The sequence below is a fragment of the Peromyscus californicus genome, unplaced genomic scaffold, assembly GCF_007827085.1.
Source record: "Peromyscus californicus insignis strain IS unplaced genomic scaffold, ASM782708v3 Scaffold_10__1_contigs__length_136768540, whole genome shotgun sequence".
Taxonomy (NCBI): Eukaryota; Metazoa; Chordata; class Mammalia; order Rodentia; family Cricetidae; genus Peromyscus; species Peromyscus californicus.
Window position 1 is genome coordinate 29,827,390 of NW_026294391.1, and position 18,594 is coordinate 29,845,983.

General features: G+C 40.2%; 1 protein-coding gene across 1 annotated transcript in view; it reads left to right on the plus strand.

Moving 5' to 3' along the window:
• Nucleotides 1-18,594, plus strand: part of LOC128101041 (serine/threonine-protein phosphatase with EF-hands 1-like) — a 110,628-nt gene that overhangs the window by 21,462 nt on the left and 70,572 nt on the right. Inside the window, 1 exon segment of the mRNA XM_052723792.1 lies at nucleotides 17,805-17,932. Within this exon segment, the coding sequence (XP_052579752.1) occupies nucleotides 17,805-17,932 (128 nt within the window).

Below are 18,594 nucleotides of genomic sequence, written 5' to 3' on the forward strand. Positions count from 1 at the left end.
CTTTTCATAGTGTCCTAGATTTCCTGGAACTTTTGTGCCTGTCCTTTTTTTAAAGATTTAGTGTTTTCTCTGGCTGAGCTATCTTTCTTCTACCTTGTCTTCAAGTCTTATAATCTATTGGTGAGGCTTACCTCTGAGGTTTTTGTTTGACTGTCTGAATTCTTCGTTTCCAGTTGTATTTTTCTGTTTGAGTTTTCTTTAGGGATTCTATTTCTTTGTTGAATTCTGCCTTCATGGCTTGAATTGTTTTCATTGTTCTATTCAGTTCTTATGTTTTCATGAAGGCATTTATTCATATGCTCTTTAATGTCCTTGAATATATTCCCAAGTCTTTGTCTTGTGCTTCAGCTAAATTGCTTTTCTCAAGGCCTACTGCATGATGTTACTGGCTTCTGTAAGAAGCATATTGGCTTGACTGTTTATGTTTGTGTTTTGTGCCAGGATCTAGGCATCTGGAGTTATGATGTTTGAGGTGTTCCTTGGTGTAGATATCTGGTCTTGTCATTGTTGGGTGGGTGTTCTGTTCTTTGGTTGCTGTTGCCCACTCTGGATCTTAGCCAAGTATTTTAGATTACTTCCACCACTAGGTGATTAGATATTAAATTACTGTGTCAAGGGATAGGGATAATTTGAAAGCTCTTTATAGAAAATAATAGCTTTTAGGGCTGTGGGCTTCCTGGTAGAGTGTTTCTCAGGGTCAGTGGATAACACAAAGGAATGGAGATGGGCTGGAAGGGAAGACTGAGCTGGTCTGAAGGAAAAATCTAAGGAAACCCTGGGTCTGTGCCAAAATGTGATTCTCCAGGGTATGGAGGTGGTGTGGGAGGAGGGCTCTGGACTAAGAGTAAGTCTGGAAAGGGGATAAATTTTAATACTTGCACTGAATTTCAATGCTTAAATAATAATTTAATACATAAAATACATAAAGTAGCTTAAGGGAGAAAAGATTTGTTTGGGCTCCCAGTTCCAGGTTACCATCCATCATGGTGGGGAAGTCATAGAGACAGGAGCTTGAGGCCGCTGCTCAGGTTGCATCTTCAGACAAGAAACAGAGTGATCTGAATGCATGGTGCAGTTCATCTCCTTTTTTCCGTTTGTACAGAGCAAGATCCCTTGTCCAGATTTAAGGTGAATATTCCTGTTTCAATTAAAGTAATCAAGATAATTCCCCATAGGCCTATTCAGAGACCTGTTTTCCAGGTGATTCTAGAGTCTGTCAAGATAACCACACTAACCACCACAGGGCTATTTACTTATAATTCTTTTTATTTCATTATCTCCTGTTCAATGTGTTACTCAAAGTTTATTATGACTTCATATAATAACTATCTGAAATGCTAATACAATGCTGTTTACCCTCATTTATCCATAGATGAACATTTTATTTAAAAAAAGATTTTTTTCATCTGTGATGTGTGTGTGCACATGTACATGTGCCTGTGTGTAGAGGCCAGAGATTGATTTTCTGTGTCTTCTTTGGTCATTTTAACCATAGGTTTTGAGAGAGGATCACTCAGTTAACCTGTAGCTCACCAATTCAGAGATCCTTCTGTCTCCACCTCCTGAACAAGAGATGTTACAGGTTCTGTCTCCATACTTATCTTTATGTGTAAGTGTTGGGGATCCAAATTCAATCCTTCTGCTTGGGGAGCAAACACTTTACCTATTGAACCAGCACCCTGTCCCCATAAATGTTCACATTTTTAGAAATGTTGGAAGATATAAAAGCAAATAGAAATAAGACTCATCATTCTGCTCCCCATAGATTACGGACTCCAGATATTTTCTTGAGGTATTTTAATCATCCTAAATGTTAGTTTTTTTGAAGCCTTGCTTGCAACACAAAATATTGCTATATATAAATATTTCTCAATTTTTATAAGTGTTTTGTAGACAACATTTTCTCCATTGATAAGTATATCATTTCAGAGATAAATTATACATATTGAAGTATTTTTCTAATATTGCAATTTTATGCTAAATAACACTTGGAAGAATTTCTTCATGCAAAGCTGTTTATTTTAGATTACTTCTACAATCAAGTGATTAGATATGAAATTACTGTGTCAAAGGCTAGGGATAATTTGAAAGCTCTTGATAGAAAATAATAGTTTTTAGTTCCTGAGTATTCTAGAAAGTGTTCACCATATTGCACATGCATTTCATTTACTCGTTTTTTTTACTCTTTATAGTAAACCTGAAAATATTTTAATTTTCTTTTCTTTTGGGACAGTGTCTTGCTTTGTAGGCCAGGCTGGCCTCAAATCTGTGTTAATCCTGCTGCCTCAGCCTACCAGAGTGTTGTGAGTTATGCAAGAGCCATCAAGCCCTGCTCTTGAGTAAAGTTTCATCATTCCTCTTCGTATAGTTGAAGCAGCTGATGGCAAATACTTGTCAAAATTGCACAGCTTTCAACTATGAGAGTTGGGATTGGAGCTCATGCATTTTTGGTACAAAGTGGTTTTGCTGCCAGCCATTCCACCCTCCTATGCCTCCTACAGTTGCTCCTTTCAGAAATTATCTTTTCATTTTATTTTGTTTTCTTGTGACAGAGTCTCGTGTATTCTAGGTTGCTCTCAAACTCACTGTATAGCTGAAGATGACTTTGAACTCCTTTTGATCCTTCTATCTCTTCCTCCGGAGTGTTGAGATTACAGACATGTACCACTAAATCTGGTTTACTTGGCGCTGAGGATCAAACTCAGGGCTTTGTACATTCTAGGTATGTGCTCTACCAACCAAGCCACATCTCCAGCCCTAAAATTAGCTTTCATTAAGTTTACTTATATAAAAATATGTTGCTAGAGTTTTTCTGCCTGGCCCACAGTCAGGGCAAATCTCTCTCACCCGCCAGTTCTAAGCCGCTCAAACCCGATCAAGTAAACACAGAGACTTATTTTGGTTACAAACTGTATGGCCGTGGCAGGCTTCTTGCTAACTGTTCTTACAGCTTAAATTAATCCATTTCTATTAATCTATACCTTGCCACGTGGCTTGTGGCTTACCGGTACTTTACATCTTCCTTGTCCTGATGGCGGCTGGCAGTGTCTCTCCCCCCCAGCTTCCTGTTTTCTCAATTTTCCTCTCTGTTAGTCCCACCTATACTTCCTGCCTGGCCACTGCCAATCAGTGATTTATTCATTGACCAATCAGCAACACATTTGACATACAGACCATCCCACAGCAAAAATACCTTCTGTTTCTGTAGTGCTTACTTATAGGCTAGGCCCTTTTGTGTATATTTGATCTTAATAACCTGGTATGAAGGTGTATTCTTGTCAGAGTGGAAACTGAGGTTTTGAGAGGAAAACTGATTTGCTCAATAATTGTCACGGCCATGGCCAAAACTTAATACTTACTTCTTGGGGTCTGACTGCTTAAGTGTTTGTTTTGTTTTATTGTGTAATCACCCAGCTCCATCACAGTACTCTGGCTGTGGTGTACTGTGGCAAGTTTGAGGAAGACTAGTCTGTGTAGAGTTCTAGCACAGGCTCAGAAGCTATGCAAAACAAAACAAAACAAAACAAAAAACCTGTCTTGAAAAACCAAAAAAAAAAAAAAAAGAAAAGAAAAGAAAAGAAAAGAAAATCAAGGCCATTTTCTTCTTGTGGGTTAGGCACCATCTATACACATAAATAGCATCTAGACTTGTACTATTGCTATGATTGTTACTATTTTGCTTCTTTTGTGATATGTAATAGATAAGAGAATACAAGTCATAGCTATCCTTCATTGAATACTTACTGCATTCATTCATTTTCACTAAAACTCTTAGAGGAAGCTCTGATTAGTCATAGGCAAAGAAACTTAGACTTGGATTAGAGAATTATTAAGTATTAGCCACTAGTTGTAGGCAGAGGCTGAATTAGTGCCAGCTCTACAGTGTCCAGAGTTTAATTCCATCTGTGTGTGTTTGGGTGCATGTATGTATATGCATGTGGAGGCCATAAGGCAACTTTGGCTGTTGTTCCTCAAATGCCATCCATGTTATTTTTGAGATGAAGTCTTTGACTGACCTGGAGCTCACAAAGTAGGTTAGGCTGGACAAATTGAGTTCTGAGGCTCTGCCTGTCTCTGCCTCTTCTGCTCTGAGATTGTAAGTGCATACATACCATTATGCCCAGCTTTCTAGGTATCAAACTTGGGTCCTCATGCATTTACAGTGACTGGGCTATTATCCCAGTCCCAACGTTTAAGTCCTGTGTCATATGCTATCCTGACTTGGAGAACTGGAATTTATGCAATGAACAGAAATTAAATATAATTTCTTTCTGCTGAAATTCACTTTGCACTTAAACTTTTATGTTGATGGGCTTTCAGCTAATGATCTATTGCTTTTTGTTCTACACAGAGCACTCTAAGAGCACTAATATGTTTTATTTCTGCCCTTGAAACCACTTAGAAATATATCTCATTAAATGCTAAAGAGCAGAAAGCAAACACCTCTTTGGCTTTGAAGTTTGATGCTTAAACTATAACAGAAAAATTCTCTAATGGAGATTTTTTTTTTATCAAACTATTTGTTCTTTGTTTTTCATTAGAAATCTGAAAAAATGGGGAGCGGCTGGAGCAACAGCATAATAAAGTGCTTGCCATGTAAGTTCAAGGACCTAAATTCAGTTTCCAGCACCCATATGAAAAATGGAATGGCAAGTTACTGTAATCTCAGCACTGTAGAGGTGGAGAGGATCTCCCTGGGGCTTACTGGCCAACCATTCTAATTGAGTAAGTGGGCTCCAGATTCAGCCAGACACTGAGTCTCAAAAAATGAGGCAGGAAGCGATTGAGAAAGATACCTGTCGCTGATTTCTGGTTTCCACATACATGCACATGCATTTGAACACACACACATGCATATGCATGTACACGCGCACACACACACACACAATTAAAATCTGAAAAATACTAAGTAGCACACCAAACATTTCTCTAATTCTTGATAATTTAAAAAAAAATAAATTTAGGAAAAAAAGAGTTCATTAACTTCAAGTTAATTTAGTTATTTAAAAATCTCACAAGCTGCTCACAACTGCTGGAGGGATTCTCTGTGGTTACTTCTAGCCCTATGTTCCCCAGCCCCTCGCTATCAATTATAAATGTATATTTAAATTTAGGACCATATGGAAAATGAATTATGATATTTCTTTGGCATTCCCTAAAGAATGTTCTCCCCAGTTTAGAGAGTCTTTTGCCACTCCTGTTATATTTGTTATTGCGGTTGCCATAAGCACTGGGAAGTGTAGCGGCAGCCAGTGTCGCCGGAACCTCCCTTGTTTCCCTTCTTCATGAAATACAGATACCAGATAAGATGTGTTGTAACTGGTGTCTGTCACTGAAACTCTGGACTGAAGAGAGCTGCAGGGACACTGCTTTCCCCATTCTGCCTCTTTTGCTTGTCCCCTCACTAGCTGTTACCCATAAGCCTCTGGGTATGTTAAGTTCCTGCTCTTTAATTTTTTTTCTTTTTGTGTGTATGTGTTTGTATGTATGTGAGTGGTATGTGTGCGTGTGTGTACATGTACACACCTCTGCATGAATGGAAGCCAGGAGGATTACATAGAGTATGCCTTGTTTTACCTCTTTCTGACTTATTTTTCTGAGACAAGGTATCTTGGTGAATCTGGATCTAGGCTGGCAGCTGAGATGCGTACCCCATCCTCCTGTGTCCACTCCCTGCAGTGTTGGGCTTACAGGCAAGTATAGCTCAACCTGGTCTTTGACTTGGGTGCTGAGGTCTGAACTCAGCTCTTCAGATTTGTACTGTGAGTACTCTTAGCCTGCTGAGTCATCGCTCCAGCCCCCTTCCTTTTCTCATGAAATTTTGGTTTGCTTCACTTTGCTTTCCTTCTAACTTCCTGTTCTTGACAATTAAAACCTACAAGGACTGTGAATCCCCATATACTCATTGGCTAGCTTCACTTGTTGACGTTTTGCTATCCTTTCTCTCTGTCCATCCTCTCTCTTCTTTTCCATTTGAAAAGAAAAAAAAAACTAGAGCCATTATGATGTTGACCTATATATACCTCGCTATGAATGTCCTAAAAAGAGAGCTATTCTCTTACATAATTACAAAACCGAATCACATTGAAGAAATTTAACATCGGTGACATCTACAAATAGATAACATTGCATTCAGACTTCCCCAGTTGTACAAAATTGCTCTCTCCGTTCTTCCTCGTCAGTCCTAGACCAGGGAAAATGATCTGATAGATTCTTAAATCTCTTCAGAATTCAGTGGAGCATGTCTGATCTGATTTTGCTCAACTTCCTGGCAGAACATGGCATTCCTGCACACCCCTTTCTTAAAATAGCCATTGCCCTTGGCTCCAGTGACAACACCTTCTCCGGGATTTCCTTTTATGTCTTTGTCTTAAATGTTCACACTGGCTCCACTTTCTTCCAACTTTTAAATACTGAAATTCCTGTGGGTTTCTCTTAGGCCTCTTACTTTGTCGCCCTTATACTCCCCTTTGGTGGCTTTATGACTTTAATCATAAGTCTTCATTTTTCACCACATCATATATTCCTAGTTTACTGAGAATTATCATAAGGACTTTTCTTTGTAAAAGGAGATCACTTGTTTTTCATTTCAAATTGTAGTCCCTCTCAATAATAGTGAATCAATCACTTTTTGATATGGTAATATGTTTGCCTCGAGACTTGTGTAGGATTGATATTCCAAACATTTTATTGTCTGAGTAAAATGGGCAAAAATCCCAAATCAAGCCAAAATAACAGCCTAGTTCCAACAACCTTTTTATTCTGTATACCAATTAAATGGATTTTCACTTTTTTCTTTATTTTCTGTGTGATTAGCCCACCTTTGCTTTTAAAATCCTCATTATTTTCAGACCCTGACAGAGGCTATTTAAGTATCATTTTTTGAATCAAGAGTCTTTAGAAGGCAGAAAATAAAATACCTCTTAAATGATGTGGCATTATCTATTTAAGTGACTTTTTTTTCACCAGCTTCAAGTTTTTTACTAGGCCAATGTGCCATCTCTATGGCTGCATCCTGTTAATCACTAGAAAATCCTGTTGCAGAGAGAACATATTTCAAATTAATAAAGGGCACTACCTAAGCTCCAGTTGCCAGTTATTTTTCATAATCAGAACATTTATATAATTGCGATTCATAGTCTATTAGGCTTTTAGCAGGTGTAAATGACAAAATGCTAATTGTATTTGACCTATGAATAACAAATGTGGTAATATAACTCAGATTAGTAATTAATAGCAAGGGAGACAAAACAGAATTGTTATCAAGATAGTTAATATTTTTCTAAGTAAGATTAAAGATCATTACTGGACTGTTGCATAGGGTACATTTCCTATGAAAAAAATTAAAATAATTAAAAATGATGTTGATACTTGTCTACATTTCTTTTAGATAGTTAAGAATATAATAGCATTACCAATTAGATATCTTCACAATAATGATTCTTTTAGAAAATTTGATACTGCTTTTGTCCTGTTCTGAGTGTTTTACTGAGCTGTCTTGTTTTATTTTGGTATTACCTAGATACATCTTCACATTTTCCTACATTAGTGTAGCCAAGGATTACACTTGTAATATAAACTTTCATAAGATGGCATTGTGCCATCTCCCTATTAGATAAAATGGGGCTTTAAATGGGGTATTTAAAAATCCAAGTCCTAATAAATATAAAGAATGAGTTGGAACATGACTGTTCTGTGACCACAACAGAAGCAATTGCTTTAAGCAAAACTCTGATATTTTGTAGGACAGACTATACACATAGTTTCCAAGCATGTTACTGCAAATTGTTTATTAAAAGGATACAAAACAGTACTTCTTTGGTAGAAGATTTCTGGTCCTTTGAATACCACCTTTACCAAGCTATCCAAGTTAGCATAATCATTGATGAGACTGAACATCGTGTGCTTATGTTTTAAAACATAAGCCTTTTACATTTTTTAGATTCACTTTTTATTTTGTGTGTATAGTAGTTTTATGTGCATATATGCATGTGCATCATGTGCATGCCTGGTGCCCGGGGAGGTCAGAAGAGGGTATTTGATCTCCTGGAACTGGAGTCATGGATGCTTGTGAGCCATCATGTAGATGCTGGGAACTGAACCCTGGTCCTCTGCAAGAACAGTAAGTGCTCATAACTACTGAGCCAATTTTCTGGCTCCATCGTGTGCTTCTTGATATAACTGTTCCAAGAATGACACATTGCTTATCCTAGCAAAATATATAACCCAAATAGAATTGAGAAGAAATAGCAGAAAAATTAAAATTGAGGGATAGTTTATAAACAACTATCCTATACTCTTCAATAATTTCGGTGTTGGGCTGAAGAGATGGTTCAGTGGGGCAATTTCCCTTAACTTCTGATTCTTCCAAGAATTTTCTCCAAGCCTCATCATCCTGATACCCTCCCCTGCCCCTACAATGTTTTGTGACACCTCAGTTCTTTGATCTCCGGCGTTTAGCAGCCTCCTCCACTACTGAGATTTATTTGCTTACTTTCATTTCCTGCCACAGTGGCTTACCTCTGATATCTTTGCAGTTACTGTCTGATTCTCTTACCTCTTTGTCTACATTGAAACCTCTATACCTTAGGTTCTGCCCGTGTGGCTATTGGTTTCAGTTCCCTCTGGGCTTAATTTTCTTCTCCATTTATCCTTCCCCACCCTTGACCATGCCAGTTAACAGGTTAGCCCCGGCAATGACACTTTAGAGTATTTATTTATTTATTTATTTATTTTTTTATTTTTATTTTATTTATTTATTTTTTTTTTGGTTTTTCGAGACAGGGTTTCTCTGTGTAGCTTTGCGCCTTTCCTGGAACTCACTTGGTAGCCCAGGCTGGCCTCGAACTCACAGAGATCCACCTGGCTCTGCCTCCCGAGTGCTGGGATTAAAGGCGTGCGCCACCACCGCCTGGCTGAGTATTTAAAGAGGTAAATTGGGAGTGGTGGCACATGCCTGTAATCTCAACATTTAGAGGCAGAGGTGAGGATTGCAAATCCCTTGACTATAGAGAGAGAACCTGACATAAACCAAACAACCAACAAAATAAAACAAGACTTGAGACAAAAGGTCATACTAGGAAAAAAATAATTTTCCTGAAACAACTTGATGGCAAAACAAGAGGTTTTTGTAGTTTTACTTACATTTTTCTACAGGGATAATTCATTTATTCATTGTTTATCTAGTTTTATCTAGCAGTAGTAGGGGTGAAAATCAGGGTCTTATACATGCTAGGCAAGTGTTCTTCCACTAGGCTACATCTGTATCAAGTCTTTCTTAGTTTTGAGTAGCCTGTGGAATTTGTCTTGTTTTTCCAGAAGTTTCTGACTGAGCGTTAAGTTTTACTCATCCTCTTTTGTTCGTCAATAGCTATTTTCAACTTTGCAATAATAGGTTGGCTGCAGCTGTGTCTGTAAAAAAGCCGATGGTTTGAATATTTTCTAATTGGAAAGGATCGTAGAGACCACAGAAACCCGACATTGTCAGTGTTCACAGGAGAAATGATGACCAGAGAGGTTACGTGATTTGCCTGAAGTTACACAGCTGGTACCTGGGTCAGTAAAGACCAAAATGGAAGTCTTCTAAGTACAAATTCAGAACTTAGTTGTTTTGGTTTTTTTTTTTTTAAACTCTTATAGATAGGGTTGGTAGGTGGATGAACAAGTAAATAAAATGTAATATAAATGACTTCTAATTCTTACTCTTCTCTAACTGGAAAGCCAGGGGGTTCTGACAAAGATAAAATTATCATCTCCATTGTCACTTGATGTGATGGTCCTAAAACACTTACCATTATTTGGAGATTGAGCTTCATGATTTAGTTTCTTTTTGAAGAAAATGTCTGGAGCTGGGATGATGGCTCAGTGGTCAAGATCACACAGTACTTTTGTAGAGGAATGGAGTTATATACCCAGCACCCGTATAAGACAGCTCAGCAGCACCTCCCTCTCCAGGGGTCTAATGCTTCAAGAATCCACAGGCACTTCTCTCTCTCTCTCTCTCTCTCTCTCTCTCTCTCTCTCTCTCTCTCTCTCTCTCTCTCTCTCACACACACACACACACACACACACACACACACACACACACACACACTTCAAAAAACACTTTTAAAAATGCCTTTCAGAGACTGGCAAGATGATTTGGTGTGTAAAGGGCTTGCTGCCAAGGCTAAAGACCTGAGTTTGATCCCGGCACCCATATGATGACAGGAGAGAATTGACTCCAGCAAGTTGTCCTCTGTCTCCCTTATGTGTACTATTGCACACACACACACCACCACCACCACCAGCAGTAAATAAATAAGTGTAGTTTAAAAATGTAAAAGTGTGTCCTTCAGGACTGTCCCTTGCTCTGCAGAGAAGTCAGAGTTTGTGGATGAGCGGGGCTCAATAAGCTCTTTGCTTTGCTTGCCTCCTATTTTAGTCCGTTTTCTGCTGCTGTAACAGAATACTGCAGACTGTGTGATGTATAAAAAAAAAGGCATTTATCACAGTGCTGGAGAAGTGGAAGTCTAATATTAAGGTATTGACATCTGATGAAGGGCTCCTTGCTGCCTCATAAGATGACTAAGGACATCATATGGTCAGAGAGCCTGTGCATGCAGAGAGAAGAATGGGGCTGCATCATCCTTTCCTTAGGAACCCACTCCTAAGATAACAGGACTAATCAATTCACAAGGGACCTAAGGACACCCCGGAAGTCTTATCTCTTAATATTGTCATGCTAGCAATCATATCCTTTTTTTTTGTTTATTTTGTTTTAGTGTGTGTGTGTGTGTGTGTGTGTGTGTGTGTGTGTGTGTGTGTGTGTGTGTGTGTGAGAGAGAGAGAGAGAGAGAGAGAGAGAGAGAGAGAGAGAGAGAGAGAGAGATCCATTCTGTAGCCCAGGAGGCCTAGAACTAACTGTGTAGTTCAGGCTGGATTTGAACTCACGGTCATCTTCTGCCTTAGCCTCGAAAGTGCTGGCACTACAAGTGTGAATCACCATGCTTTGTATGACTATGACATTTAACATAGAAACCATGGCACTGTTCAAGAAGTAGGCTTTGTGGCCATCTCATGTCTGCAAAGCATGTGCTTAATGTTCTCACAAGTGGAGCTGGAAGAAGGACTAGAATAACCTCGCTCTCTTGCATGTGGCAGCTATAGAATATAGATAAGCAAAACTAACAATAATGACACCTGTAGTCCCCAGAAAGAGGTGAGCCATACTCTAGTCTTAACCATGCTTTGAGCAGTTGAGGGAATGGGTGTGTTTCCTTCTCAATTAAAGCCTTTTGCCACTAGAGGATCCATTCTCTTTCCAATTCATTTAAATTCTTTTTAATCAGCTCTATTGCACTTGTGCTCCATGTCTTCCTGACTGGCTGCCAGGCTCCTTAAAAGTACATTAGCAATTTGCTCATCCTGGTGCTTCCTCAGAAGACCTTTGCCAGCAGAATTTCAAAAGCAGAGTCTGAATGCCTTATCATTCCAAATACGAAACTTCAGGTTTAAAGAACTGCCTGCCAAGGAAGCTCCTGTTTAAAAAACAAAAAACAAGCAAGATAAGACATCTCTACCAGTCACCATAAAGAGAAACACATATAGAAAGAGTGAATCTCTGATTCTTGAGCCGTCTCTTAGGCTCTTTTCCTTCTGTTGGTTTGTCTTGTTCAACTTCAATGTGCTAGTTTTTATTTTATCTTACTATATTTTATTTTGTTACATTTTTTTTTTTTTTTGGTTTTTCGAGACAGGGTTTCTCTGTGTAGCTTTGCGCCTCTCCTGGAACTCATTTGGTAGCCCAGGCTGGCCTCGAACTCACAGAGATCCGCCTGGCTCTGCCTCCTGAGTGCTGGGATTAAAGGCGTGCGCCACCACCGCCCGGCCTTTGTTACATTTTTTTTAAAAAATGAATGTATGAATGAGGTAACCCAGACCCAGAAAGACAAACATGGTATGTACTCACTTATAAGTGGATATTAGCTGTAAAGTAAAGGATAGCCATTTTACAATCCACAGCCCCAGAGATGCTAGGTAACAAGGAGGGCCCAAAGAGGAATGCATGGATTTCCCTAGGAAGGGGAAATAGAAGAGATCTCCTGGGTAAAGTAGGAGTGGGTGGGGATGGGAATGGGAAGGATCAAGTGGTGGGGGAGGAATGGATGGAGAAAGTATGGGGAGAGAGGACTGGAATTGGAGAGCATTTGATGGGGGCTGGTGTCAGTGGAGTAAAAAAAAAAAAAAACAGGACCTGCTTAGATCTCAAGCTTTCAACTTCCTGGGTCCTCCAATTCAGGCCCTTCTAGAATTCTATACTGGTATTTTGAATACTTGGGCCACAGTTGACCAATAAAATGGGTTTTGATCCATACCCTAGTCTTTTTGAGCATTCAACTTCCTCAGAAACCTCTCCAGGAGAGGTTAGGAGATTGATAGGGCAGGAGTAGGCATACCAACAGCAGGCCTCTAAAACCTTATTTGGTGCCTGAGAGTCCAGCTACACACTGCAGGGCAACACTAGCCAGCTGATGACCTTCCTCTGGATTGGAAAATTCCAAAGTAGCATGAGGTAGAACCCAGATGTGATAGACTACCCGAGGGGTTGTTACTTTGATACATCCAGCCCAAGGAGGTGGAGATCTTTGTTGTCTAGCTCTCACCTTGTTGGACAGCTTAAAGCTGCTTCAGATCTTGCTGTATCGATGTGTAAGACGGTCTGTCTTCCTGATCATATTAATCCTATGCAGGAGGAGAAAAGAGTTACTGCCATATGTATCCCTTGGAAAGCAACAGCATAGGTTTAGTAAGTTACCTATCCAACTTTTTTTCCCCCAGCATGGATGGTTTTTCTATTGCCAAGTTGCTTTTGTTTGTTTTTTTTTTAATAGATTCTTGTCTCTGGTGATGATTATTATTGTGGCATTTTGCCAGAAATAAAAAAAATCCGGGTAAGAGGTGGGTGAGCAAGACAAATCAGGGACATTTACTTTGTGCAGTCATCATGATGTAGATAACTTGATTTGATTTAATCCTTCCTATGAATTGTCATTAGCCAGAGTTTGCAAAATAAGGCAACTGAGATCCAGAGATAAATTGTTTGTGATCACCTTGCTTGTCAGTGAGAGAATGCAGAGCAAGACTCAGATCTCTAATCTAGAACCTAGGTGCATGATCATTGTGCTATAGAACCCAACATGGCATTTGGGATCAGCCACAAGTCACTAGGCAGCACATAGAATGGCTCTGTATGATGCTCACCCCACATTCCCCATTCTCATCCACCCCACATTCCCCATTCTCATCCTATCTTGTACTGCTCTCCGTAGAAATATCCCTATGTAAGAGGAATGCCTTCTCTCTGTAGGCAACCTTCACGGTAAATGTGATCTGTGCTGGAATTCTTTCTTTCTTTCTTTCCTTTTTTGTTGTTGTTTTAACTATTTTTATTTCTTTAATAATATATTTCATTTAAAATATGTTTTGTCCACAACTTCTGGAGGCATCACGATCCCTGACTTCAAGCTCTACTATAGAGTTACAGTAATAAAAACAGCTTGGTACTGGCATAAAAACCGACATGTGGACCAATGGAATCGAATTGAAGACCCTGACATTAATCCGCACACCTATGAACATATAATTTTTGACAAAGAATCCAAAAGTGCACAATGGAAAAAAGAAAGCATCTTCAACAAATGGTGCTGGCAAAACTGGATATCAGCATGTAGAAGGCTGCAAATAGATCCATATCTATCACCGTGCACAAAACTTAAGTCCAAGTGGATCAAGGACCTCAACATAAATCCAGCTACTCTGAACCTGCTAGAAGAGAAAGTAGGAAGTAGTCTTGAACGCATTGGCATAGGAGACTACTTCCTAAATAGAACACCAGTAGCACAGACTCTGAGACAAACAATCAATCAATGGGACCTCTTGAAACTGAGAAGCTTTTGTAGAGCAAAGGATACGGTCAACAAGGCAAAGCGACAGCCTACAGAATGGGAAAAGATCTTCACCAACCCCACATCTGACAGAGGACTGATATCCAGAATATATAAGGAATTCAAGAAATTAGACATCAAAATGCCCAACAGTCCAATTAAGAAATGGGCTATAGAACTAAACAGAGAATTCTCAACAGAGGAAACTCAAATGGCCGAAAGACATTTAAGGAACTGCTCAACATCCCTAATCATCAGGGAAATGCAAATCAAAACAACTCTGAGATACCACCTTACGCCTGTCAGAATGGCTAAGATCAAAAACACTGAAGACACCTTATGCTGGAGAGGATGTGGAGCTAGGGGAACTCTCCTCCACTGCTGGTGGGAATGCAAGCTTGTACAACCACTTTGGAAATCAATATGGCGCTTTCTTAGAAAATTGGGAATCAATCTCCCCCAAGATCCAGCTATATCACTCTTGGGCATATACCCAAGAAATGCTCAACCACACCATAAGAGCACTTGTTCAGTTATGTTCATATCAGCATTGTTTGTAATAGCCAGAACATGGAAACAACCCAGATGCCCTTCAACTGAAGAATGGATAAACAAAATGTGGTACATATACACAATGGAATACTACTCAGCAGAGAAAAACAATGGCATCATGAGGTTTGCAGACAAATGGATGGATCTAGAAAAAAATCATCCTGAGTGAGGTAACCCAGACTCAGAAAGACAAACATGGTATGTACTCACTCATAGGAGGATACTAGATGTGGAACAAGGATGACTGGACTGCTACTCACATCACCAGGGAGGCTACCTGGAAAACAGGACCCCAAGAAAGACACAGGGATCGCCCAATGACAGAGAAATGGAATGAGATCTACATGAACAGCCTGGACATGAGTGGGGGGTAATGAAAGGCGAGGGTTGAGGGAAAGAGAGCTTGGGGGAGCGGGAGATCCCAGCTGGATCAACAACAGAGAGGGAGAACAAGGAATAGGAGACCATGGTAAATGAAGACCACATGAGAATAGGAAGAAGCAAAGTGCTAGAGAGGCCCACAGAAATCCACAAAGATACCCCCACGATAGACTGCTGGCAATGGTCGAGATACAGCCCGAACTGACCTACTCTGGTGATGGGATGGCCAAACACCCTAACTGTTGTGCTAGAAACCTCATCCAACTACTGAGGGATCTGGATGCAGAGATCCATGACTAGGCCCCGGGTGGATCTCTGGGAGTCCAATTAGCGAGAATGAGGAGGGTTTATATGAGCGAGAATTGTTGAGACCAAGGTTGGATAAAGCACAGGGACAAATAGCCAAATGAATGGAAACACATGAACTATGAACCAATGGCTGAGGGCCCCCCAACTGGATCAGGCCCTCTGAGTGGGTGAGATAGTCGATTGGCTTGATCTGTTTGGGAGGCATCCAGGCAGTGGGACCAGATCTTGTGCTCATTGCATGAGTTGGCTGTTTGAAACCTGGGGCCTATGCAGGGTCGCTTGGCTCGGCCTGGGAGGAGGGGACTGGACCTACCTGGACTGAGTCTACCAGGTTGACCTCAGTCTGTGGGGAAGGCTTTGCCCTGGAGGAGGTGGGGATGGGGGGGGTGTTGGGGGGAAGGTGAGGGGGACCGGAGGGGGGGAGAACAAGGGAATCCATGGCTGATATGTAGAACTGAATTGTATTGCAAAATAAATTAATAAAAAAAATATGTTTTGTCATATTCCCCCTATTTTCTCTCTTATCCCCCAACACTGAACTTCTTCTTTTCCCCTACAAATCCCCTTCCTACTTTCCTGTCTTTGTGTGTGTGTGTGTGTGTGTGTGTGTGTGTGTGTGAGAGAGAGAGAGAGAGAGAGAGAGAGAGAGGAGAGAGAGAGAGAGAGAGAGAGAGAGAGAGAGAGAGAGAGAGAGAGAGATTTAATTAGGGTTGTTTGCATGAGCATGGGTTGGGGGTTATTTACTTGAGTGAGAACAACTTACCAGTGGCTATACCATTGAGGAATATGACTCCCCCTCCCATAGCAATCATTAACTGAATATAGCTCCTTATGGAGGGGTGGGACTACAGGGACTCCTCTTCCATCTATGGTGGAATGTTGATGAGCCCAGTCATGTGCAGGTAATCCCCACTGATGTGAGTTCATGGATGTAACATCCAGTTAAGTCTAAAAGACATCATTTCACGATGTTCTTCTCCATCCTCTGTCACTTACATTCTTTATACTCCTTTTTAGTTGATGCTTCATTAGCCTTGGAGGGGGTAATATAGATGTCCCATTTGGGGATTAGCACTCAAAAGTCACTTATGGGGATGGAAAGATGGCTCAGCAGTTACAAGCACCTGTTGTTCTTACAGAGAACCCAGGTTTGGTTCTAGACACCAACATAGTGACCCACAACCACCCATAACTCCAGTTTCAGGAATCCAACACTTTCTTCTGACCTCTGTGGGCACCAGGCATACATATGGTGCACATACATACATGTAGGCAAAACACCCATACATATAAAAATTTAAATATCTTTTAAAAGTCATTTATTATCAGCACTTTGATTAGTTATGAGACTTTGCATTTAAAAGTCATTTATTATTAGCACTTTGACTAGTTATGAGTCTTTGAATTAATCATTTCCCACTGTACACAGAAATTTCTCCTACCCAGACTAAAGGTAGTACCAATCTATGGGTATAAACACAAATATTTAGAAGGCAGTTTGATATCATGTCCATTTAGCCAAACAATAGTAGTGAATTTCCTCCTGGGGCCTTATGACCTCCTCAGCCATGAGCTATCAGCCAGATTTACAGTACCAGGCATGCCTTCCTCCTTTGGAGTGGACCTCAAATCCAATCAGAAACTGGTTACCCCCATAACCATCATGCCATTCTTGCTCCAGTGAGCATGTCTTGCTTGTGGTAGTGTATTGTAGCCCTCAGAGTTCACAGTTGGGTAAGACTATGGATGACTTTTCTCCCCCCAAATTCTACATAGTACCTTTCAGCACTAAACTAATTAGCCATCAGAGAGGAAGCTTCCAACTTGATTTACCAGCTGAATTACATACATGATGTAGCAACATCATGCCTCCAGAAATAGGTTCTTATCATCTAGTTTGGGTGAGTAAACAAGAATAATAGCAATAGGCTGTGTTATTTAGAGGGCCTCTGGGGTCTCTCTGACCATAGGGAGATATCCTATACCTGTGGAGTATTTGACTCTCAGCTGGCTGAAGACTTTCACTAGACTCCAGGATGAGAGGCTCCTTTCCCTTCCACATCCCTGTCTTTCTGTTCTGCCTTAGAATAAAACCTAGGACCACGTGCCTAGAGGTGACACCACCCACAATGGTCTGAACCCTCCCACATCAATCATGAATCAAGATAATGCCCTATGGGTCAATCTTATGGAGGTGTTTTTTTTTTTCAAATAAGTTTCTCCTATTCCCATATATGTCTAGATTTCTATCATATTGACAAAAAGCAACCAGCACACCCATATTTCCAAGGGTTTATTTAATTCATTGTTTCTAATGGTGGCAAGATACTCCATGGTATGTATTCACTGCAAGTCTACACTTTTTTTCCTAGTGACTGACAGCCAGGAAGCATCAAATTCAGGCAATCTTACTTTAAAACTTCTACCCTTAATGGCTATGACATCATTGTTCTCTGAGCTCTCTGAGTGTTTGAGACTTAAGAACATTTTATAAAAAGCATAAAGGTCAAACTCATTGTTTATAATGTTCCTATTTTCTAGGACTAAGAAATTGATTGTTTTTTGTTAAAACACCTGCTTCCCCTAAAGCTGTATGTAATTGTTTTTCTCTGCCTTTCATATCCTGTGGGTCTGCAGCGCTGAAAGCCGCATTAATCATCCAAACCTGGTACCGACGGTACAGAGCCCGACTGAGGGTTAGACAACATTATGCCCTCGCCATCTTCCAGTCTATCGAATATGCTGATGAGCAAGGCCAACTGCAGGTCTGTTTGGCAAGTGTCTCCCCCCTTCTTGTTATTGAAGGAATGAAACTGTGGGTCTGTTTGAAGCTGAGGAACCTTGATGAAATGCTTTCTTAGAGGCTGTAATGACCATTGTTTTGTAACTAGTTGTTAAGGGATTGTCGTTTAGGGAGATGGTATTTCTCAGTTTTGAAGTTCACATTTTTTAGAGCAATGCCAGATGTCTAGCTAACTAATAAAAATAGTCTTTTTCTATTTCTTGAGCATATTCCATAATGGTGAATAAAATCGTTACTTTATAAGTGGAATTTTTTTAAAAAATGGAAGTGGAAGGCTACATGTTAGGCAAACACTATACCACGGAGCCATAGCCTCAGCCCAGAAAAAATAGTTGTGTTTGCATATGTTGTGTGTGTAGGTGCAGGAGCGTGTGCACATCCATGTGTATGTGTGTGGAATGGGTATCAGTCCTCAAGAGCGGTCCACCTTGGCCTTTTTGAGATAGGATCTTTCAGTGAGATCTAAATCTTCCCAATAGGGTTGGCTTTTAGGGAAGTGATTCCTGGTGACTTTTTAAAATCTCTGCCTCTCCAGTTCTGGGATTACAAATGGATACCACCCTGTTGGGTTGGCTTTTAGGGAAGTGATTCCTGGGACCTTCTTATCTCTGCCTCCCCAGTTCT